Source organism: Parasteatoda tepidariorum, chromosome 5 (genome assembly GCF_043381705.1).
Source record: "Parasteatoda tepidariorum isolate YZ-2023 chromosome 5, CAS_Ptep_4.0, whole genome shotgun sequence".
In the NCBI taxonomy this organism is placed as follows: Eukaryota; Metazoa; Arthropoda; class Arachnida; order Araneae; family Theridiidae; genus Parasteatoda; species Parasteatoda tepidariorum.
This window is the reverse complement of record NC_092208.1, coordinates 58,470,272-58,497,421: the sequence shown is the minus strand read 5'-3', so window position 1 is coordinate 58,497,421 and position 27,150 is coordinate 58,470,272. Positions and strand designations below refer to the sequence as shown.

Here is a 27,150-nt window from a genome sequence, read left to right as displayed (position 1 = left end):
CCACTTACGGGGTCAATTGTAACAGTTCATAAATTCAACTAAAACATAGTTAATTATACATATTATCATAGTTGTGATACATTTTTTTATTGATCAAAATAGTAGTGATATTTTAGGAGTAAAAATAATAATGAGCAGAGACCTAAAGGGTTAAACTTTAAACTTTAAGGGATTAAAAATTTTAACTTATGCTGTGAAAGGTGACAAATAAAATAATGCACAAGCAAAATAACGTAAATGATATAGGAAAGTATAGGAACTTCTTAAAGAGTTAAGTAATGGTTTGTAAACATAAGATTATTTATTTTCAGCTGTTACAATCGTCCCTGTACTTATTGTTACAAGAGTCCCCAAGAAGCCATTTCAGCTTCATTTGTTAAAAACAATGCTAGTTAATTAACAAAACTAATTTTTTTTTTTTGAAATGTTAATTAAGGTGTCCACTTACATATTCGGTTAAAAAAATTTATTTGTTTAAACAAAATTACTTTGTTACAATATAATATTCTAATACCAAAAAAAGAACTTACGTAGCGTAAAAATATCTTTTGTGATGTAACTCTTTCGAAAGTACATAAAAATGGTTGCCAGCAAGGGTGTAAATGTAGATTTTTAAATACACCTTGTGCGCCACCTAGGAACCAAATCTAGAACCCGACACTCAAAATTTTTGCTCTGTTTCAATCGTACCCTGTTACAATGGACCCCACTCTCCCCTACTGTTATGATTTCAGAGTTATTTCGTTAGACCCTTTTGCTAAACTCGCGTATTATTACTACTTTTATTTAGTTATCCTAATATTAAGTTAACAATTATTTAATGCAGTTACAAATATAATTTTTTAGTAAGCATGGTTTTGTGGAACATGTACAACTTTGACTCTGCACTGTTTGAAAATGGTTAAATAACAATTTATTAAATTGTTACTTTGTCAAACAAATCAATCAAATAATCATAAATAGGATGGTATTCGAACTAGTAACTGTGTGAAAGCGGTTTATTTACTGCTTTCACCTAGTATGGCTTAACTACCCGAATTTAATCGCCGCAACTAGACGCACCTATTTAAGCCACTTAGTTCCATGCAGCTGGGTACAAAAGGGCTAATTGGTCAATCGCATGACTGACTGAACGGATGTTCGAGTTCAATTGTTGACACCACAATATTTACTCCATTTTCCTTCATCACATAAAGAGATTCTAGTGTGCAGCACGAATACGAAACTCTCATTCCCGCATAGATGGCAGCAACATAAAGCCGTTTAACACAAAAATGTCTAGTATTTTCCATCTCTTACGATGGGTGAAACAACCAAATAAACACTTAACCACATTGCATGATTCATTTTATAAAACACAACTGTACCACAACCCAACTCCAATGCTTATTGCTTAACGAAAATCTTATCTGTAATGCCCAGTTAAACTACAATTAATTACAATTTTGAAACCATGCTAGTTGTAAATGATAAAAAAACGAATAATTTTGCATTCATGGTTTTTTATCCATACTAGTTGTAAACGGTTTCAAAACCGTAAAGATAAATAATTTTCTTTACCGTAAACATTACGGTTAATTCGATGGATAGACAGCAGCCTGTCATTTTACCGTATTTTTAGAACAAAAATTCTAACAATGTGTGTGACCAAGCTTTACATTCAATTCCATCTGAAACTCATTTAGTATAGCAAAGATTTCCGGATTCAATATTTTAAGAACAACCATTATAAAATTATAAAGTAGAAGTTAATATCTTCGGGGTTTGATGACTATTTACTTTTATCGATACTTTTAACAACAGCGGTTTTTAAATTAGCTTAAAATTAGTCATAATTTAAGAATCAGTAAAATGCAATGCTTTTAATATTTGCATTCTACTGTAAATCAGTTAAATTAGTAAGATTATTGTTTTAGTTCAAACAAGAAATTTAATTCTTAATTTTTATTGAAATTAATGCACTCCCTTAGCAGCCAAAGGGTTCGTAGAGGCTAAGTCTCTAAGACTTCGAGACTGACGGCATGAATGGGGAAAATGGTCAACTTAGTACCTCGGTCGCGCTTACTTCTCAGCAATCTGGTATCCATCAGCCTGGAAATAGTTACTTTATTATATTAGAGACTTATAATAATTGCTGCAATTGAAAAAAAAATTTTAACTTAACGTGATTGAAAGATGAGCTTTTTTGAAAATATAAGCCCAACAAACGAGCTTTTAATCACCCGAATTACTTTCGGTGATCAGCCGATTCAGTGAAAGCCTTGTTTAGAATATTTTTTGAAAATATAAGCCCAACAAACGGGCTTTTAATCATCCGAATTACTTCCGGTGATCAACCGATTCAGTGAAAGCCTTGTTTAGAAAATTTTTTGAAAATATAAGCCCAACAAACGGGCTTTTAATCATCCGAATTACTTCCGGTGATCAGCCGATTCAGTTGCTTAGAATATTGTCTCCTCGAGGGTTCGTAGAGGCTAAGTCTCTAAGATTTCGAAACTGACGGCATGAATGGGGAAAATAGTCAACTTAGTACCTTGGTCGCGCTTACTTCTCAGCAATCTGGTATCCATCAGCCTGGAAATGGTTGCTTCATGATATTAGAGACTTAAAATAATTGCTGCAATTGAAAAATTTTTTTTAACTTAACGTGATTGAAAGATGAGCTTTTTTGAAAATATAAGCCCAGCAAACGAGCTTTTAATCATCCGAATTACTTCCGGTGATCAGCCGATTCAGTGAAAGCCTTATTTAGAATATTTTTTGAAAATATAAGCCCAACAAACGGGCTTTTAATCATCCGAATTAATTCCGGTTATCAGCCGATTCAGTTGTTTAGAATATTGTCTCCTCGACATTTTATATTCAATAATTTTTATAAATTCTAAGACAATCAAACTGTTAGTAGTTTTGGATGGTAATTGTGGGGGAGGTTTGGTCCTCCGTCCTTAGCCGCCAATATTCGTATAGTGAAATTCATTATTGTTCGTATTGGCCGTTAATAAAAGTAAAATGGATGAAACAAAAATGAAAGTCTCTAGGAAATTAATATGAATCGTGAATATGAAAATCCAATTTATTAAGCAATATTTCTTGAAGATTATGGAGAATGGCCATCAATACAAATCATCATAATAATTACCAATTATCAAAAATAAATCCCTTGAAGGGATCAAGGAAATATAACTTCCACATCAAGATGTTTTTTTTTCTTAGCACTTTTGTTTTACGATTGCATATCTTTTTAAACCGTTAGGATGACTGGGACAGGAGTGCCCCAAAGGGGACTCCTAGTCACCACAAATTTTGAATTCCAAGTGAATATAATTATTCCCGACGGACGTAGAAAGTATGGGTAGGAGATCCATAATTTGGCGATTTATCATAATATATCATAGCCAAAACAAAGCCAACCAACATATTAATATGGGTTTAAAAAAATACCTTGGCGATCACGAGTCGCCAACAAATTTATGAGAATTATTGCAACCATGCAACCGAAACATTTAGCCGTTGGAAATTTAGACTAAAAAGTTATAAATAGATTTTTGTTTTCGATTAGAGGCGACAGTGAATTATAAGTCTGCCTAGTAATGCGATAAAAAAGTATCCGTTACATTGATCTAGAAGAGAAGAAATAAATATTTTATGTTCGTTTTAAAAGATTAAATCTTCGATTTATTTTAAATATAATTCTATTAATAAAAATAAGCTTAAGTAATGAAAGATATTTTAAAAGATAGGAAGTAAATATGTAATGCCAATTGTAGCATCACAGTAATTTATCACTATAATGACTCCGTTAGTATGAATCCGGCCTTTTATAATCGGTTAAAACTTCTGCGCTAGCGAGAAACTGGTATTTAAGAGAACGTCATGCAACGGAAAAAACTTTTCATCGCCAACTCCTTTCACTTCCATAAGTAAAATAAAGTATAATTATAGATAAAGGGGGTTAAAACTTAGAGTAAACCATGAAGTTTCAAATATTGAAAGGAATTTTTAAATTATCAAAATGAAAACAAATTATGAGAGTATAACTTTGGATTGCGAAATGAGGAAATTATCTTCCAATAATTTGTTTGCATTTCGACATTTTAAATTTTTTTTCCAGCAATTAAAAGTTACATAACTTTTCCTAGATTTGCTTGAACTCCCTTTTTCTATAATTCACATTTTAAATTAGTTACAGAGGTGAAACAAAATTTGCAATAAAAAGTTTCTTCCGCGATATATCACTTTCTTAAGGTGTTAATACTGTATGTCTGCCAGTTTGCAACTTATTTCTGTTAAGAAATAAATAAATAAATAAACCTGATTTGAATTATACTAGATATAAAAAAGAACATTTGTTTAAAAAAATCTTAAACTTTCGCACGAACAATATTCAATTTATGTTCCGAAAACTGAAAAGAAAATTGTGAGAAACAAATTGGAAATTTTTTAAAAAAGTGCTATTTACATCTCTCTCTCATTTCTGATATATTATAATATATATATAATGCTCTCATAGAGGGTATCAGAGCAGTTAATCATTAATTTAGTTATTAAGATTGTAACTTATGAAACGTTTAAATAACATGTTTGAAAGAACCTGTTTAAATTATTTATTTAGCATTTTTATCCACTGCCTTTACTCCTCACAGGTTAAGGCCTCCAAATATCAAGAAGGGAAAAAATATCACTTTAAGTTACACAAAAAAGATTTCACTCCCATTAATAAATTAAAGTTGGGAAAAATACATAAAAACCACACATGTTGTTAAAATCGTCAAGTTATGTTAAGTATTAAAAAAAATTAGATTCGACAACTTACAAATTACCTTACTTTTTTTTAAAAAAAATTGATAAATGAAGAAATATCATGTTGGATCACTAGATACCTGCAAGTTACGTCATCGCAGGTAAATTGTGGCATTTGTCGATCCAGAAGCCAATCCCGTTCGACACACTCGCGTCAGATGTCACTTTCAGGTACTCAATTAAATCTGATTTAAATCGCATGGTTAGGTATAATCACTTCAATTCTTTTCGAGTTGCAAGTGTCCAATTATAAGGAAATCAAATCTTTATTACTCATAAATCCTTAAATATAATAATGGCTCCTAAAGTCACACGAAAAAAAAATCGATTATCATTTTTTAAAACATTTTAGTAATGAATTGGATTAATTTTAAAATAAAACATATGTTTTAGCTCGTTAAAATTACCGATCAAAAATAATTGGTCAAAATTATCACTGAAAAAAAAAGGCAATAATGTAATATTTTTGAATGTCATTTAAATGAATGAATGAGAATAAATCTTTTCAAAGTGTTTTTCATAAATTATTCATAAAAATTCAAATCATTCTGTCCACAAGAACTGCAATAGAAGAATAACCTCAATGATTATATTTCCCTTTGAGAATGAGTAAGCCCGTGTAGCTTGCAGTTCTTGCTGTGCATTTTGGAAATGATACTTTCTAAAATATGAAGGTGAAGCAAATGCATATTTTCTTTTTTATATGTATATATGTTTCGGAGGGGGGATATTGAGGAAGATATGTTATTGGGGATAACAACTTATCTAGATCTAACTCTCAAAGGGAAAAAAAAGATGTACGGAAAAATATTACTCTCGTAAAAGTACATTTTCCACCCAAAATAAGATCATTTATAAAAAAGAAACTTTCTTTTGAGATAAAGATTTCTTTTACTTTGTTTTAAGCATGCAACGAGCGTATAGTCAGATAAACGTCCTTTATACCAGTTATAACTTTTGATAAAAGTATCGTATTTTTTATTATATTATTAAAAATGTGGCCAAAACTACCAGAATGTGGTAAAATTTACCGTCTTTCTGGTTCTGTGGGAACACCGAAAAAAAGGTAATTTGTAACGAAGCTTTTTGGTAATTATTTTGGAAAAATTTACATTAAAATATGGTTCCATATTATTTGATAAAACTTGGTAAATGTGGTAAAATTTTGTAACTTCATCATTATATCTTAGAGCATAGCATAAAAACCATCTATTCTGTAAATTTACTTTTCAGTTTTGTATTTTTAACTAAATATGTGGTAACAAGAACTATAATTTTCAAAGCTTGAATTTTCGGTAAATTGTAATCATATGAACTAAAAAAATTTTAATACCGTATATATTTAAATACCGTATATTTTGATTTTATAAAACAGGATTAGGATTTTTTTGTTCATAAATGTCATAACTATATAGTAAGTCGTAACTACATAACTATATAGTATTATGAGAATATTTTTATATGTGCAGATACGCAACACATTTTTATCTTAACTACTCATAGAAAATAATGCTTGTACGGAAAATTAATTGAGGGATATTATTTTCACAAGACGTACTTTCCCATCTAATAAGACGAGGAAGTTTCTGCTAAAAATATATTCTACACTTAGTTTTAAGCTAGAAAATATTATATTGAGAATAATAGTTTGGTTTTCATTTTCAATCCTTGATAACTAGTTAAAAAAATTTCAGTAAAATTTTTTTTGCATAATTATCCAATTAAAAATCATTATTTTTCCCTCCATATTTTATAAAATATATCATATTTTTTAAACATGCATAATTTTTCGTACTTTAATCAAATTTAGTACATTATTACATATTTTACTTTCTTCAAGGTAACAATTTGACCTATGAAATTCCCAAATCTAATTTTAGGACGGACACGTGTTTAAAAAAATAACAATGATTTTTACAAAAAAAATATGTTAAGCGTTTTTTTCACTACGGTAATTGTGGTAATTGTATCATAATTGGTAAAAATATTACCTTCATAAAATAGTTGGCAAAAATAGGCAATTTGAGAATTTTGACTCATTTTTAATTAATTTATTTTACAAACAACTACCGGGTATTCCGTATTACCTATGAAAAATAGTTTTAAAAAATTAAGCTCTTGAAATTATGAATTTTTCGACAGAGATGCAGTAGGAATCACCATTATTTATTTATTGCTTTAAATTTCTTTGCATAATTATAATTGATGTATAAAATAGCAATTTTATCCGTTTTGCTTTAATCATCTGTATATAAAAAATCTAACCATACACCAATATTCTTCTTCTCTTTTTTTTTTTAAACAAAACACGAAAATTATGTTATAATTTTTCGTCTTTTGATGCATAAAATCTAATTTTTTTAAATTCTGTGCACCAAAAAACTATGAAATGGTATTATAGCAATTTATTACTCAGCCAGTTACAGATATTTATAAATATCTCCTAAAAATACAAACAATGCAGGAAAAACATAAATAGGTTGAAAATATATTTATAAATATGAAGAATAAAGTTAGCAGAGTTATTTATTTCCTGCTATCTTCAGTAATGCAGAATTAAATTAATGAAATTAAACAAAAAATTAAAACTTACATTGCTAAAACATTATTTTCGACTGAAAAGGAAGAATTTTTTAGAAATAAAATCTTTCATCTACAGCTTTGTAAAACCTTTATTTTTCGAGAACCATGCGACCAATTTCACTTTTATTTTGTATTTTGCTATATACATTTACATTCCTTAACGCAAAAAATTTTATACATTATAATCCCAAATTTTTAAGACTATCACTAAAATGAACAATAAAAAATATAATGCATAATTATTATATATCTTTGGATAAACGAATTTCCTCCAAGTTATGTATACAAATGTGTATGCGTATTATAATGTGTACAAACAATTTAATTATTTAAGATTTCTTTGATTCTCTTCAAAATTTCTCGAGATATGCAAAATGTATGGCGAAATACGCAAAAAGGAAAATTAACATGAGGAGAATTCCAAACTTTCAATCGTCCTCCCGCCTAAACTACTTGGATCATGTTTTCCAGATTGTGGCTACCCTCCTTATTTTGAGGATCAAAAATGAGCTGATCAATGTTTTGAGGTTCTATCCCACCACTTCAATATTTTGAGGTCCCATCGAAGAAAAGGTTAAGATTTTTTCAGAGAAAGTATGTTTTTGAGTTTGACTTCATAACTTAAAATATCATCTTCACTAATTATATACCATATTTAAATTGAGCATATTTAAGGTTAAATTATGCCTGTCCCAGAAAGGCATTCGAACAAATAAAGAAATTTCTATAAAAAATTGGTACACAAATAACTCCTTAGCTTGGTAAAAAAATATTCGGGGTAACAGTGACCCAATGTGTAAAAATATTACTAATGACGAAAAATCTGCTTTTCCGTGATGATTGTGATTAATATGATAGTAAGTGATGTTTCGAAAAAATGTAAATCAATGTTTTAACATTAATATTACATGATATTGACTTATTAACTGTAAAGAGTAAAAACAATGATTACAATTTAATTATTTTTTTCAATCTCAGTTGGTTATACTTGTTTATTTTCAATGCAATTCATTTTTATTTTACAATTTTAGAAGCTAAATTTGTAAATCTGAAACAAAAAGCTTACTTAAAGTACACCAATTCTTATTTTTTTGCTTTTTGAGTTCATATTATTCTATACTCCATAAAATTTAATACTTAAGTCCTTTTATTCATAAGAAATACATATAATTAACAATTCCTTAAATCTTCTTAATAATAATTAAGCTTAAAGAACTATCATCAGAGGGAACTCTAACAGTAAAGCCATAATAATACGTTGTTAACTGCAGTTTATCTCTTAAAATGTATCGTTATTTCCACTAAGTATTTTTTAAAATGAAAGTTTTAGTTTGTTTTTATATTCTTTTTTCACTCTTATGGGATAAAAAAATGATGAATTGAGATTGAGCGTAGGTTGTATTTTTAAGTAAATATAAAAAAAAAAAATTTTTATTACAGGTCAAAATAAAAATACTTATCAAGGGGAATAAAAGAAATATATAATCAATTTTGAAAATTTTGATTAGAAATTGATTGAAAAACATTATTTTCTTCATATTTTTTATGTTTACAGCTTTTTATTAGAAGTTATTTTTGTCGCTTAATTTACAAATGAATCAAAGTTAAAGACGCTAGCACGGGTTCATTAAATGTTGCAAAAAATTTCTTATGGTAATGTTAATCATGACAAATATTTAAATATAATCCCTAATCATATATTTTTTTAACTTATAAACCTTTCTTAAAATTAAATTTACAATATGCATTTTTCTTATTTTTTTAAACATTAAACACAATATATCGAATTCTTTAATGGAAAAAATATTATATATTGATTTCTGCTAAAATTTTTAAATTCCAAAAAGAACTGCAAAAATTAATTGGGATATTAAAAATGCGACCACTATTTTTATTAGAAATTTTTGAATCTATTTTAAAGTTGTTCATTTTTGATACTATAATATAAATATTTTGCTGGTTATATGACTTTGTCACAATATATAAAAATTCTCATTTTATTTTAATGTTTCAAAAGATGCCTTTTTTGATTTTTGAGAATATACCATAACATTGTAAGTTTTAAATATGGCAATTTTTAGTCAAAATTAAAGAAAACTAATTCCATTTTTCTATTTCTTATATCAGCTCTACAAACTAGGTTAGGAATTCAAAGGGGGAAGTTTCTGAACTTCTTTCGCATTAATGCCAATGGATTGTCAACATTCTAAACCTAACAGTTTTAAACTGTCAAGATTTTAAAACCTAACAATTTTGAAATCTTCTGCAACCTCAATGACCCAAAATTAAACAGTTTAAATTAATTAAAAATGGAATAAAATGCAATGCCTAAAATACAATATGTGTGCAAAAATTTAAAATCATTAATTAGTTTCATCTGTAGCCTAAACGGCCACAAATTTTGATTTCGAACTTATATATTTGAATAAATCTAGTATATGACACTTTATGAAAACTAAAATTTATTCCGCATGCTCCGATCCGGCATATTTCGAAAGCACAAAACAAAGACGTACATTCTTCAAACCCACCAGAAATAAATAAGGAGAGCAAAACTGTTTTTAAAAAAAGAAAAACACTAAGTTGCTGACAAAAAAAGGCAAAATAAAGATTAGGGGGATTCTTCCTACCCCAGTCACATCAGCTCATCTCAATGACCGGGAATCTTGTTTCATTCGTATGAATGCTTATTCTCCCATTTAACGGGAGGAAATCTTCTCAGCCCTTCTATACTACTTGGAAATGCATTCTGCTCTAACTTGGTCCTTTCGGATACCGTCGTTCCCATCGGCAATTGCAGTTTTTTTAATATTGTTTTAACCTTTATTTTACATTTCTTTGTTTCCGTCGGAAACTTTGCTCTTCCTATTTTCAGATTTGTTTTGTTTTCCTCATTCACGTCTGATGGTGACATATTTTTAATTAGCATCCACATATTAAGAATGGCTGTCTTTATTTTAAAGAACTCGAAACCTAACTTTTATAGTTAACAAAGAATGGTTGTCTTTATTTTAAAGAACTTGAAACTTAACTTTTATAGTTAACAATTTTTTTTCCATTATCAAATTTATCTTTTTGCTTCAGTTTCTTAGAATTACTCTTATCATACATTATACTTTCTTCATTTTGACGCTATCCAATTATATTAATTTATTTTTATTATTATTTTGAATTATTCATAGAGATCTCATTTTCTATTTATTAGTGGTGTTTTCAGTGCATAAAACCGTACAGTTGTTTGCTCGATTTCAATTAAATGATTCAATTTAAATTCCCTGTCAACTATTTCAAACACATTTGAATATCGTGTATTATAATAACTCATATATCCTTTTATCCTTGCATAGATTGCTAAGAGCATTTACAAATATATTTCTAATTCAATTAGTCTTATTTATCTATTTACATATCTTTTTAATAAATTATATTTCTTGCAATGACTAAAGCTCGAAATTTTCGGAAATTTGCTTTAGTCTAATTGACATTTCAGTTCCTTAATCACGTGCTTGGAATTTTTAATAAGATGGCTTTATAAACAAATATTTTCGTCTTAAGTAATCCCTCAACGAATTAAACTATTCAGGAAAGTTCATCTCTGTTTGTTTATAAATAATTTAATGATTCATGAACAAACGCTTTAAAATAAGTAACTAGTAACGGTTAGATAGAGATGAATTTTAAGTAGGAATTTAGAAATTTGAGGTAGGGAAATTTGATTACAATACTTATAAGCACATTTCAGCTTTTAAGCATCATTAATGTAACATCTTATTTATCTATCTATAATAATAAAAGTAGGGTATTGCTTGATTAAAATAATTCAATCGCTTCAAAAATAAACAAATTGTAAAAAGCGATTGCCATGTTTCAAGCTCTCAAAAATAGGCACACATTATTTAGACTTCCCAGATATGCGGACGGAGCAGAAAAGAGAAAAATAAAGGGGAGAAACGTAACTAGAAAAACCATAGTAACAGAGAGAGATAAAAGATGAAAAAACAGACTGAGAAAAATCACAGAGGCCGAGAGGGGCAAACCAGGGTAAAATGCATTACTGCGCGTTATAGTGATGAATTAATGTTGTTAATAAGAGAATCAGCACTCATATGAATAAAATAAGATTCCATGGCATCAGGCTGATGTGACTGGAGTAAAAATCATTTTGGCATTGTTGAAATTGAACTGATGTACAAATTCGCAACAATGTGCAACGATTGATGATTTTTTGTATTTTTGATAACGGAAATATCTACCGTGTCCCCTATGATCACACTGACAAGGACTGTGGTAAACGCTCCAATGATTCATTTAATAGAAGAAAGATTTTGTGAGCGTCTGCATGTCTAGGTACTCATGTGTGTGTGTGTCTCTTTTATAATTTTGGAACTATTTTTTCCATTAAAAATATAAACTGCAGACGATTCTCCTTTATTGTTAGTTTGAAATATGATATCAGTTACGTTTGCAAACTTACAGATCTATTTATGGAAAATTACTAATCAACGTAAATGGCAAGTGAGAACTGGGGTAATTTTGAAGTAAAAATTAAGATGTACAATAGATTTTAATTTCTATAGAATGAATTTCTAAAAATGTGCTTAGTTTAATCAAAATGTGTAATGCTGCAGAAAACATTAGTAAATAATAAAAAATTTAATTATTTTAGCTTTATTAATTATGTTTGCAAATGTCTTTCAATTTTGCTCATGATTTCGCGGTTTCGATTTATACCGACTTATTGATTATATGCCTTTCCTCTCGTTCAGGTATTTAGCAATTATGTCAACAAAAGATAATTTTAATTCCACAATTCCATGCATATTCTAATTGGATGGAAGAATCACAGGATGAACACGTATTTTAAAAAATAATTTTATGAAGTAATATTATCAGTCGATGCTATTAAAATAATGATAATACAAAATAGCTATTGGAAATTCCAATCTGCAACTTTTTGCACTATTGCTAAATATTCCACTTCGCGAAAAACATGAACAAGTTTCTATACCTGCAGAAAATAAATAGGATTATGGATGAAGCTGCAGTGATAACGGAGTATATTTTTCATGTTCAAATTTTGTCATGCTAGATTTGGAAGCAAAGTTTGAAAAGCCAAATTTGTGTTGACACAATAAAACATTTTGTGATATCTTTATTGTAACCGTTTTTTTTCTTCATAACAATGTTTTAATTTAAGAAATACAAATGATTGCGAAGTAATTGCAGGGATTGATTAACGAAGTAAATAGGAGACGGAGTCTTATTTAAGGAATAAAAATCTTACTTTTAGATACACTAAAATGATTTTAAACTTATCGTGAAAATATGAACAAGCTATCTCTTAATAATCCATAAGCTTTTCGCATTTTAAAAATAAATGAAAAAAAGTAATACTTTAAATAATTTTTAGATAAGTATTGAAATTTTTTTCAGCATTTAAATTAATCAAGGCTTATTATACAGAAGGAAAAAAACTATCAAACCACAAGCTTAATGCACATAAAGCTTATTAATTAAAGATTATTATACAGAAAGAAGAAAAACAATAAAACCACAAGGAGAAATAAATGCTTAAACACTCGGAATTTTTAAAGAGCAAAAATACAGAAGGTATTTCAAAACTACGCTTGCAATTTTGAAGTAAAATGTTAGAATTTTCATTCTCAAATTATTATATTTCAACCAGCGGCCACCTGTTCAAAGAATTAACCGTGAAGTTTATGCTTAGAAACATTTAACTAAATCTACCTTTACGGGTTTGAAACCGTTTACAAATGATGTGGTTAAAAATGGTGAATTCAAAACCATACGCTTCTGTAACAATTTACAGCTAACATGGTTTTGAAACCATAAAAAAGGAATTTAACTGAACTTTGGAGTTAAATTACGTTAGGCTTTTTGTTAGGTAATGAACATTAGAGTTTTTGGTTCATTAGAGGTTTTGGTTGTGTAGTGTTTTGTTACGTGAATCGTTAAATGTGCCTTGATTAGTTTATCTACTGGTTCCATGGATCGTGAGAGAGGAGAAATACTAGGTTTTTTGTGTCAAGCAGTTCTATATTGTCTTGCTACCTATGCTTGGATGAGAGCTACTAGTCGTATAGTCCAGAGCCACCAATTGATGAGTCAGGACACTGGAGACACATGTTGAAGAGATGATGGAAATATTGCGGTGTCAACGGGGAAATTTGATCCTCCGCTCATGAGATTGGCAGCTAAGCACTATCGACTAAAGTAAGCATCCCAGTTGTAAGACCCTTAAGGACTTCATCACGTGTTCACCATGCCCTTATTATAAGATTATTAGGCATTTGCTATTATCTTGGGAATCCAATGTTGGAAAATAAAAATATGAATTCGCATTCTTTATCACATGGCTGAGCTTCCAACTATCGAAGAAAGTGTGCTCGACAAATATTGACTGTGGCGTTATTGGTAAGCGGAAATTTGCTTTAGTCTAATTGACATTTNATTATAAGATTATTAGGCATTTGCTATTATCTTGGGAATCCAATGTTGGAAAATAAAAATATGAATTCGCATTCTTTATCACATTCTTTGCATTCTTTATCACATCTATTCGCATTCTTTGAGCTTCCAACTATCGAAGAAAGTGTGCTCGACAAATATTGACTGTGGAGTTATTGGTAAGCTTCTGGTTGTTTAACCCTATTTGGTGAAAACAGCAAATAAAATATTTTTCTCACAATTAACAGTTTTTCTTCATCTATTTTATAATTACTTGGCTTTTTTTGTTAAATAAGGTAAAATAATAATTAAAAAGATATTATTTAATCATATTTTAAGAGAAATTTCTTACAATTCAATTATGTTCTAAATAAATCATTATATATTTCCGTAAAGATTTTTAAGGATCATCTAAAGACGATTTGAGGCATTTATAAAAAAAACATTTTTCTACATTTTTAAGATAATTTTTCCATACAATTTCTTTAGATTAAGAATATTATTATTATTATGATATTCTTTTTTTAAAAAAATTATTATGATTTATGTTTCTTTTTAATTCTTCTTGCAATGAAATTTTGCCTTTTAATTATCGCTGTCAAAATTCATCTCATTTTATAAAATTATGTTTCAAAGATTCAATAAAATATCATTTAGAACATTATTGAAGATATTGTCTATTTTTATCATTTATATATTATTTTTATCATTATATTTTGTCATTTATAATAAAACAAATTCATAGTTTTTTTTTATTATTTATTATATCTAGTTTTCTACCAAATTTATGCTTATTTTTTTATTTTAGTGACTTTTTTACAATGTAAAGCTATCTAATAACATTCTATGATTGTAACGAAAAATAAAGAGAATTGTAGATATTAACTTCTTATTTCTATTAATTACGCCTACAACATTTGATCTATACTCAAATTAATTCTAGCACATTCTTTACTGTCGACAAACATTCTTTGCCCTTCTTAGAAAAGACAAACGTAATTTATATAGGAATGCAGTGAGAAAACAATTAGGCTGAATGTTATTTTCAGGGATAAAAATGGAGAAGATTACCTTAAAAGGATTCTAAAAGAGCTTACTTTTGTAAATTTATATTTCTTTTTTCCTTTAAATTTCGTGAAACAGTAGCTAAACTTTACATCATGTTTAATAATTTAAAGAAATTTTCTTAAGCTAAATTAAAATAATATTTTTGTTATCATATTCACATTTAAGAATTTATCCACATTTTTATTTTTATATTAAAATGTTTTAGCAGATTATGTAAGATAGGAAAGAATTAGTCGCTAAATTATTGTAAGCTGTAAAAAATGCTTATAAATATGATTCCTTTATTTTTCTNAAGTTGTGCTCAGAGGAAAAGAGAAATTAAAAGTTGATACATATTTGCCAGTACTAGACATGCTGTGTACAGAACTGTCGCGGCGCCTAGAAGCTTACCGGGAAATAAATAATCTGTTTGGGTTTCTAACAGATTTCTCGACAAAATCCGACGCTGAAATTAGACAGGCTTGCACAAAGTTTAAGGAACATTACTTCGAGGACATTGAGCCTGAGTTTATAGACGAAGTGGTGCAGTATAAATACTTCATCTTACAATTAGAAGACGCCGGAAAAAAAATTGTGCCTGCCGAAGAGTCTTACAAACTGATTATTAGTAACATGGCACAATCCCGAATGTAATGACAGCTTTGCAAATATATAGAAGTCTAATGATTACAAACGCCACTGGTGAACGAAACTTTTCCAAATTGAAATTAATTAAAAACTGTCTTCGTTCAACTATGTCTCAAAACCGTTTAAATTCATTGGCCATAATGGCAATTGAAAATGATGTATTGGAAAAGGTTAACATTCAGGATGTCTTGAACGATTTTGTAACAAAAAAAGTTAGAAGAGTCAATATTTAAGCTTATTGTATGATTTTTTTCAAATGCATATATTAATTACTTATATTCTTTTCGTTTGATTCAATATTTTTATTGAATAATGTGATAATACACCTATGTAGTAAAAAACAGCGTTATTATGAATAAAGTGTTGTGTTAGCGAAAAAATATATTAGGAAGTTAGAAGACGGTAGGGGGGGACCCGAGACGAGCATTGCCTAGGGGCCGCGACATGCATAAGCCGGCCCTGGTTAATGCTATTGAAATTTGGCGTCGAAATTAAGCATATATATAATCAGTACCAGACAAGAATTCGTTAAGGAAAAATTACACGGTATAATCTATAAAGATACTTAAAAAATTTATTAAAGTCTGCATGTGACATCAATTTATCAAGAAATTCAATTTTATCAGATATGATAATAATAATACTGAATATATGTTCAAATTTCTCAATTTTTTTAAACACTAAACAAACACAGAACTCGAAATGTCTTCCACTTTAATGATGTGACTCAATTGTATCACTGGCTGTCCAATTCTTTATATTAGCGTCGGCAGTTTAATTACTAATATTTGCTCGATTCACAATGTCATAAACTGCATTGTCACTGTGAAAATTACCTCCACTAAGGGTACTTGTATTGTAAATATAGAATAAATGGTAAAAAGTACCAATCCCTTTGAGTGCCGTTGAGTTTTAATGCAAATTAGATGTTTTTCAAAAGATAAAATGCTGAAGGAAAAAAAAAGTCTGATTAACGAACTTCTCAGTCATCAATATTCAAACTCGAGTAACCTGTTTAATAAGATGATATACTTAATTCCAGTGCCATACCATCGCACAATTCGGATGGTTGTAAAATCAGATAAATTATATTTAAAAGCTAATCATGACGTAACTGTGGATGAGATGAAAGCTACCATGGCAATCTGTTGACATAATTTTACAGAGCAATATTAGAGTATAAATTAAATTGCTCTGTAGAGATAATATTTTGTAGTAATATTTGTCTCGAAATTTTTTGAAATTTTTAAATTTAAATGTTAAACTCATGGCTCACAGTTTTAGGTTAAATTATTACATGTGTATGAAAGTAAAGCTACTTAAAGCCTCTTTGTTTAACTAAAAACATACAGAATGCTCTAAAGTTTCTTCCAACGCACCGATGCGAAAAATCGTGAGGAGCAAGATATTTGTTAAAATTCCTTTCCAAAAGTGAAAACTTGTGCTTCCCATAATGCTTAAAAAAAGAAAGAAATCATAGAAATTTGGTTCTTAAATATTAAAATGGAATTTTTTTACACCACTCTGGATTTAATAGCTATTAAACTTTAAGTTTGTTTAGCATTTATTTTTAAATATGCAACCTAAATAAATAACATTCATTTATTGCAGAACTGCTTTAAAAAGAAAACAAAGATATAAAATAGATGCATCTTTTACAAACCATCCAATTACTCTCCAAACCAGTCACTGATCTCTAACTTCATCCATGATATACGAAGCCATTTTCTTCATGAGTAGTAAGTATGTTTAAGTTTAGATTTATACATACATATATANGAAAACACTAAGAAAGTTAAGAAAAACAATAAGTATCATTTATTGCGCTTAAGCTGCAAGTAAACAGCACTCATTAGATAAGTTCAAAATGAAGAATAAAACAAAGAAAAATTATAGACATATGAAAAAAAAGGGGGGGGCAATAATAAATAAAAAAAATAACAAAAAACAGTTTATATAAAAAAAAAAATTATAAATAAATAAATAAAAAAAAGGATGAAATTTTAATTAGAAAACCGGAGAAAAAAGATATAATCTTTCCATCGGCCCACACGATTATATCCGCAAAACAGAGTGCTTTCTGATATTGTATCAATAAAGCCAAAGCTAAATATATTAGTCCCGCAGTGGACTCATCGTTAAGACACGGTTCCCAGCAGATCACCGAAGTCAAGCATCACTGGCTATGGTCAGTGTGCGGGTGGGTGACCACTTGGATCAGCCTGCGTAGGGACCGAGGGTGTGCGGTATTGGTCCTCGTTAAACTGTTCTACCGTAAAGTGCTCGACTTCGCGTGCAGGTCGTCGGGCTACCGAAGCGGGGGTGTCATCCCCTCTGCAGAGGATCAAAATTGTGATGGCATGTCTTCGGATCATCCTCAGGGATGTTTCCCAGACCGTCGCCAATAGCCCATTTCGCAGTGTGAGGAGCACTCAAAACACAATACAGTATACAATAGTGTGAGGAGCACTCAAAAAAATTTTTGCAAAAAAAACAACAAATAAAATAGAACACAATAAGTAAAAATTTAACACGTAAAAAAAGAAAATAAAATAAGATAAAAAGAAAAAGAAAAAACAGAATGAAACATAAACTATAAAGCGAGTAGTGACTTTATAGTATAAACTATAAAGTCAAATGTACTTACATGTACTGGAAATTTTTCAAGAATGATTTAAAAAAAGATTTTGGTAATAAGATTGCCAGATTGCAAAATATGAAAACAAAAGCGCAAATTGAGCGTAACTAGAGGAGTTTTGTTTTAAAGTGCCGTTCTTGCTGCATTGCTGAAATGCGCTTGATTTGTTAGTTACCAAGGATGGGTCCGAAATGGATTTCCACATGGAAAAATTATATAATTTAACAAATATATATATATATATATATATATTATAAACTATATTATAAATAGTCTGCGTTATTAAACAAAAGTAAAATATTTATTTGCTCGAAAATACATATTCAAAAATATTAATTGTTGGAAATGGGAATAAAATGATTAAATTGTCAGATATATTGGAAAATATCTCAGATTGAAGATTGAAGACAATATTTTAGGAGTGTCTGAAAAAAATGCAGATTATGTCTGTTGAGAATTAGTTCTAAAGGATATTGTGAAGAGAATTTTGTAAGAATGAATATGTATATATTATGCTGAAATAACTTTGATTATTGTTTGAAATAGGTCTTAAGTTAATAATATTGATTATAATTGGATAAAAGTCTTGTCTTAAACAAAATTTTATTATTCTTTGGAATAAGTCTTAAGTTGAAACAATTTTTTTTTTATTCTTTGAAATAGTTCTTATGTTGAAATAATGTTGATTTTTATTTCAAACAGTTCTTCCCATTATAAGTCTCAGTATCAAAATAACGAAATTTGAAGTTCCCTCATTGGTCATTCCTGGCGATTCAGCCGTTCTCACTTGCTTCTACGATCTAGGGAGAGAGAAACTCTACTCTGTTAAGTGGTACAAGGACAAGGTGGAATTCTTCCGATTCTTTCCCAGCCTCACACCACAATACATGGCCTTTCCAGTCCCCGGAATAGACATCGATGTAAGATATTCTACAGTGATATTATGCTTTATTTTATACATGTATTGTCTGTATTTAGTTTATTAGTTAACGAAATGCTCCATTAAAAATGCTTCGGTTACCTTTTGCATAGCATTCCTTATCAGAGTTAGACTAGTACTCATGTAATATTTGTACTTGCCATAATCATAGATTTAAAGCTTAGTAAAGTACTCATTTTTCTTCCAAAAGTACAATTATTTAGAGCTAAATAACTCTCAAAAAAATTTAAGTTATGTTTTAGGTTTATTTGAGGTTGTTTTGAGGTGTTGAGGTTGATATGAAATTTGTTGGAAATTGAATTCACAAACAGCCCTACAAAATCAACCTCTCAAGGTCTTAAAATCAAGATGTATGAAATTGTTTTATTCATATTTGAGGTAGTTTTGAGGTTTATGGAAATCTACTTAGAAGCAACCAGCTAAAGGAAGTTGTTGTTTTTTTGGTGTACATGTTATTTTTTTCTATAATTCAAGCAAAGAACTATATTTGAGGTGTGAATCACTTCACTCGATCTGAGATAAAAGTATCGCTGAGCTATATTTTAGTTTGATTTTATGAGGTGTGAATTAGGTTGAAATTAAGATTTATTAATGAGGTTATTTTTGGTGCAAAACTTAACTTCATTTTCTACCTCAGGTGTATTTCTTATATCCGTCAACATAAAAAGCTCCTGGTGTTTTTTTGTAAGCAAAGCATTTTCATAGTGAAATTTATCCATTTTTTAAAAGAATTACAATTTAAAAGGAATTAATTATTATTATTTTTTAAAATTTCATTGAAATGAAATCTAAAGAAACGCTGTTATTCAGAAAAAAAATATTTGTTGTTCAAATTAATAGTACGAAAAACGGACTACAGCGGCTATTCTGTACTAAACACTACGTAATAAGTGCTTACAAGCAGCAAAACCAAATAGTGCTGCTTTATTTTTGTGGCAAAAACAAAAGAAAATTTAATAAAAATTAAATTAAACTTGGTAAAAGATATAAGAACTCTTACGTCATAAGTTTCAAAGGCTTTTAAATGTATATATTTTTTAAAAAAAGGAAAAACTAGAAAAATTTGCAATGTTTTGAAAGTAAAAGATACTCTTGTTATATTGATGCCAAGGAGAAACGGATATCATTTGCATTTGTATAAAATTCTGCATATTCTTATTTCAGTAACTACATGTTTTTAAATAATTGAGACACATATTTCATAACTATATTAACTACTAGTATTTACAATCAAAATCAGTTATAATCGAAATTTCTAAAACTAAAATTATCTTTATTTCCAGATAGATATACATCATATTCAGTTTGTCAGTTGATTCTAATAAATGTTATGAAGTAATGTATTTAATTATCTCATACCACGTTATTTAATTATATTTCTCTGAAACTATTTTAATTATATTTTAGAAGGCAAAAAATCATCAAATAAACTAGCATAATGACTGAATAAATCATTTAGAGAATAGGTCATTTGAAATCTTTAATATTTAAATTGTTTAAGGAATGAATTTATGTACACAATCTACCTAATTCTTTTGACATTATTGCGTTGCAAGATGGAAACCATAACACTGTTCAGGTAACGGTAAAAACATCGTGCTATTCTTTGCTTGATGCATATGTCACAAAGCATTTAAAAGCCGTGTCTATCTTCCTTTAGCTTGACAACTTAATATTGTTTATAAAAATTTCCTTTGTATCGATTTTCTCCTGTTCGTATTTTGTTGCTAATTTTATGCATTTGCCAAACAGTATTTAACTCGAATATTTGTATTTAGTTTTAAAACAAAGGAAAATAATTCAATTTATGACTTTCTTAAAGAATAGTTTTGAAAGAACTCGTTAAGTAAGTTTTTAGATCGATTTAGATGACATTGGTTGGTTTTTATAAAACTCATTTTTTGTTATCATTTTAGAGATTTGTTGCAAGAGTAGTTGAGAATTTTTGAATTAGTTTTATTAAACTCTCAATAATCAGACTATTTGATATTATTTCTAGATTCCAAATTACAGAAAAAATTATCTTAGTGCAGGACCCTCCGCTTACTAAAATCATGTTCGTCTTGCGGACATTTGTTTTTATAAAATGACATGATTTCATAAGTAATTCAAATCAATAATCAGAAAAAAGGTGATTTAAAGAATATAATACAATGATGTTAAATTGTTTACTACTTTCATATTTTATTTTAACTGCTTTAATTTACATTTGACTTACATATGACTGATTAAACTTTCACCGAAGGGTTATAAAATATTCGCGTATTCTTGTTTAATTATCAGAATTCGAAATTTAATATTTATCATTACTTAAAAGTTTATAAAAGTCTTTGTAATTTTCAGTATTCTATCAAAATGCCATTATATTCGAATACCTTTCGAATTTATCACTTAATATCTTTTAATACCCTTGAATTTCTCCGAGAAGTGTATTCCACATATGTACATTCATTTACTAAATTCATGTGTGTCAACTGAAATTTGTTATTTATATTCTTGCTACTTTTAACAATTTATATACTGCTTTTCAAACAGTACTATCTATATGCTACTATCAACTATCTATATGCCGGTTTTAGAGCTTGAGAAAATTCAAAAATTTAGGGGAAGAAAATATATCATTTTTTTCCTTTTTAAACATGGGCTTTCTAAAAGCTTGATTTTGATTTTATAAAATGGTGGTAAGGATTTTATTAAAAGATAATTTTATCATATTTTGCTATTGCAATGATTCTGTCCTTTCAAATTTGATTTTAAAAAGTGACTGATTTTTTTATTGATGGTAACTGTAGCGTAAAATATATGCAATATTTCCAACGTGTTTCTAAGTGTCTCAGAACAATTATTATAAAGTCGATAAAGCCCTGAATGTCCGTTTTTTGAAAGATCTAAAAAGAAATTCCTACTTTTATATTTAAACTGGAAAAATGTTTAGAAATATTGTGGTATCATCCATTTATTTAAACCAATATTAACTGAAGAAAAGTTTAAATGAAGTATTTGATTGAGAATAAAAATAAATAGTGCAACTCATATCTTCTACCAACTTAAACGAATCCGTGCTGACTTTAACCCTTGATAAAAATCCAAATTAATTGAAATGAATAATCCCTAGATACTGAAGTGGAAAGATATTCTTGATAGCGGAGAAACTTCATTAAGAAATAACGGCAAATTCTTACGGCAACAAGTGTTCGATAAATCATCTTCTGCCCCACAGTGTTGGAATTTTTGGAAAATTTAACTGAAATTCTTTCGTCCCATCGCATGAGCTAATCTTGTTGATCCGGGATCTTGTTTCATTCCTATGAATGTCGACTCCGATGACAATGATATGAGTTCCTTACCTTTCTCTAAACCTCTTTGAAATACATTCTACACTGATTTGACGCTTTTCTCTCGGATACTGCGGTTTTCTTTCTTTTTTTCAGCTTTATTTTTTCTTTTTACTTTTGTTGGCCAATTATGTTCTTTTTTTATAATTTAATTTGGTTTTCCTCTTTTACATTTATGGATCTTCATAATGGAAGCCTGCGTTTTAAATATCCCCACCTTAATATTAATAATTCGTAATTCTAATGAAGTTTTTGTTCTATCAATCACACTGTACACTTACGCACTAAACTGGAGATCTTTATATTTATTCCGAAGTTTAATATATTAAATAAGGCCATCTACCATCTACTGACAAATAAAATAAGATGTTTTAAAAATTCGGAGTTTAATGTTGGAAATGTTTAATAAACAAAAATAATCACAATGCTTCTTCTAATCATAATCGGAAGGGTTTTGTAGGAAAATGCAGAAATTACTCTCTTAAAATGAACGAGTGAAAATAACTCAACTTGAGTGCTATTTAACACTTTCATCTAGAAAAAACCGGCCTTCTCATCTTGAGTTAAAATCACTCAAGTGAAAGAGTTATATGGAAATAGCTCAATTTGAGTGAAAAATATTTCACTCAAACTTGAGTTATTTTCACTCGAGTTTGAGTGATTTTCAGTATTACCTGAGTGAATCGTTTTCACTCACACTTGAGTGATTTTAACTCGTGTTTGAGCGATTTTCAGTATTTCAGTTTGTAAATTGCAGTCAAAATTTTTACTGTTAATATTCGAAATTTTTGTATTTAGTGGTGCCATCTATCGTAAGCGATAAAAAAAACTTTAGCTTTCGTTTCAAAAAAATTCCTTTTGATAGAGAAAGCCTTAGATAGGAATTCTTTTTATCTTAACGTTTATTGAATTTAAATATCGAATTAGATAATATAGTACTTGTGAAAGTTTTCACTGTGAGCATATCGACACTGGCTGGGATTCGAACTGGCTTCCCGTCTGTCGTGAGATTGACCGATTAACCATCTCGGCTGCAGTCCTGTGNACTCCGATGACAATGATATGAGTTCCTTACCTTTCTCTAAACCTCTTTGAAATACATTCTACACTGATTTGACGCTTTTCTCTCGGATACTGCGGTTTTCTTTCTTTTTTTTCAGCTTTATTTTTTCTTTTTACTTTTTTTGGCCAATTATGTTCTTTTTTTACAATTTAATTTGATTTTCCTATTTTACATTTATGGATCTTCATAATGGAAGCCTGCGTTTTAAGTATCCCCAACTTAATAATTCGTAATTCTAATGAAGTTTTTGTTCTATCAATCACACTGTACACTTACACACTAAACTTACACACTTACACACTTGGAGATCTTTATACTTATTCCGAAGTTTAATATATTAAATAAGGCCATCTACCATCTACTGACAAATAAAATAAGATGTTTTAAAAATTCGGAGTTTAATGTTGGAAATGTTTAATAAACAAAAATAATCACAATGCTTCTTCTAAGCATAATCGGAAGGGTTTTGTAGGAAAATGCAGAAATTATATTATGTTTTTGCAGGAACAAAAATAAGTCTGGAGCCCAGCTGAATCATTTCCTGCTATATTGATTGTTTTACATAATTTTAAAGCATGAAGATTAAAAAAATTAACAGTTCCCTTTGTAGTTTATTGAACCTAATTAATAAAATTAATTAGTTGAATAATTGAAATGGATAAATTTTTCGCAGAAAATTATATTGTAAGGAAGTTTTAAAAGTCTCAATTAATTTTAATAAGGCTACTGAGTCAGCAAATTTTTTATAGTAAAAACAAATGTGTTAAATTATAACTTCTTATCAGTGATACAAAATTGGTAATTTCACAAAAGTGTTTTCTTCATTCTCTTTATATCAATATAAATTATTGAGTAAATTTCAAATTTTGCATTTTAGTTTCAATGGAAAAGAAAACAACAAAAAAGACTCATGTAAAACAATTATTCTTGCCAATAATTCAGATAACTTTTTAATGCATTAAAAAGTAACTTCTGGTATACAGTAACATTGTAATAAGTACAATTTTCTTTTTAAAAAAGCATTGTAGTTTTTAGTAGTAATGTATTAAATAAAAACTGTACTATGCTATGCTTTAAAATGCATGACGTATAATAATATATTTAAGTGCCTAAAAGATAAATTTTTTTTTAATTTATTAAAATATGAAACACATTACCTATCTATCTACAAAATAAGAAAATTATTATGTAATCATGAAGCAATTATAAATAATTTTATTTCTCAAAAGAATTTCGCTAATGACGTTACAATTTTAGCTTTTACTCTCAAAGGTTTTGTGTAAATGCTTTTTTTTTATTGAAACACATTATTATTATTAATTAGAAGTGGAAAATTGTGTGGGTCGTCATTTTTACTTCAAACTTGTCAATTCACTTGAGACGTCTGGAAATTTTGTTTAAATATTTATAATTATATAAAATTTAATTAACTTAAAAATAATTTTAACCCTATAACATTACACTGAGTGAAAATATAAAATTTAGAATTAAAAATAATGCACTCAATAATATCATAATTGGCAATAAAATAGAAAAATAGTTTTTCCTTTAAATAAAATTTTCAAAAAATATAAAACTAAGTTCTTATATTTCAAAAATTATTTAATTGTATATAACTAATCTAAGACTAAAAATTAAGCTTAAGCTAATTAAATTTAATTAACATTCTAATTTGAATTTAATTGAATATCTAATTTAACAAACTAATTTCCCATTTTTATAACAAAAAAGAAAATTTTACAAGCTTCTTTTGCTTAAGCCTAGCAATTTTGTGAAAACTTTTTTACTTTCTAATATCTGTAGCTTAACATTAACAATAACACTCTAAAAATTGAAGTTAATTACTCAAGAAACCTAGTTATAGAAAGTTTACTATTTTTTTACATCTTGAATATTTAAAAATTGATCGACAGAAATAAAATACTTTCTGTTGATTTTCTGGTCTGTTAGTCCCACATTATGAGTTCAATCATAATGAAAATTAATATTGAAGAGCATAATTAATTCCTAATAATAAAATTCTAAACTATTATTAGGATTAAGGTCCAAAGTAGGAATAAAGTCCAGAGATTTTAATTATTATTTATTGTTATAACATTGGACCTAGTAATCTCTCTCAGACTGTATACACTGCTAGAATTTTCCTTCTGAAGTTATGGTAAAATAATCGGCAGCAATCTGTCCATCCGATTTACCATAAAGTTTAAGAACATGGTATGGAACGGTTAGGAACACTTTTTACCTAAACGTTTATGGTTTAGGAACATTTTTTACCTACATGGTTTTGAAAATGTTTACAACTGGTTCGATTAAGAAACTGTGTATACAAAACTGTACGGTTTTGTAACTATTTAAATCTCACATGGTTTCTAATCCTTAAAATAAAAATTAAACGGCCATTAGAGTTCGTGGATGATGCGCCATTTCATGCATGAAAGACAGTTTCGTATTATAATTGTCAAAGGTCACTTAAAAGTAGGATACTGGAAACTCTTCATGTATTGAACGAAAGGAACAAACAGTGTATTTTCAGCACTGAGGATGTTTGTAATCGATTAACTTTCTCAACTGTAGTATGAACGCAGGTGATAGTATGAACTATATAACTATATGACTATAGTATGAACTAAATAGCTTCATAAGGCGGGCTTATGTGATATGGATTGAATTCTGATAGTTAAACCTTATTAGGTAAAAACAATCAACCCATTTTCCGCTTACTTCAGAGTTTGAATATCATGTTTGTGTTATTTTACTGTTTTCATTGAAAATGTTTAAATAACAATTTAACCATTTTTACCGAGAAATTTCTAATAGTGTAGTATGAGCTTTTGCCTTTCAAAATTACTAAAAGTAACTTTCTTACTTAATTCAAAAATTAAATATAACTAATAACTACATATCTCTCGTAAAATGCATAAAAGCCAAAGAACAAGTTTAGAAAGTAAAGGAAAAGCTTAGAAAATGTTTAAAAAAATGACGAAAACGATTTAAATTAAATTTGATTAAAATTTTAATAATTGAATATAAGCATTGCTAGCAAAATGGTGAACATTTTTAGAATTTTTAAAATTTTATTTATTATGAAATTAATTGAAAACTGGATTTATATTTAAAAAAAAGTTGCGAGTCAAATTGATTGAAAAAAACAATTTATGTCATGAAATGTTTCGAAAAAAATTCTTTCAAAAAAGAACTCTTTTTGGCTTAATATATATTTCCAATATATATTTTTATTTTCTATGAGCTGCACAGTCAGTCTTCCCGATGAGCAGACCTAGTGCGTTCTCCAGAAGTGGTATCCACTCTTTCAGGACCACCACAATGGTTGAGATACCGTTGGCTATGTTAATTTGGACGTCTTGTTTCTGCCATACTAGATAGAAGCACTGAGACTCTATTTGGATGCTAAAGTGCACTAGGATTTAATTTCGCCGGAAATGCCAAGAGCCAATAAGGCACTCCCGGGATCTTTTACATGCCGCATAATCATACGACATGGCCGCTGAGGATTTTCTGCATCCCGAAAATCCGGTGTCCGGGCCGGGGATCGTCGCAGACTTGGGCTCAGAAAGCCGACGACAAACCTACTGCGCCACCCAGCCACCGTCTAATATATATATATATA

The 27,150-nt window shown here is 28.6% G+C and overlaps 1 protein-coding gene across 2 annotated transcripts in view; it reads left to right on the top strand.

The window, feature by feature from the left end:
- Positions 1-27,150, top strand: part of LOC110282076 (junctional adhesion molecule 2A) — a 97,989-nt gene that overhangs the window by 48,254 nt on the left and 22,585 nt on the right. For both annotated transcript variants that reach the window (XM_043044016.2, XM_071181502.1), the window contains 2 exons: positions 17,158-17,285; positions 18,887-19,104. In XM_043044016.2, the coding sequence (XP_042899950.2) occupies positions 17,255-17,285; positions 18,887-19,104 (249 nt within the window). In that variant the 5' untranslated portion in view covers positions 17,158-17,254. The remainder of the gene's footprint in view (positions 1-17,157; positions 17,286-18,886; positions 19,105-27,150) is intronic.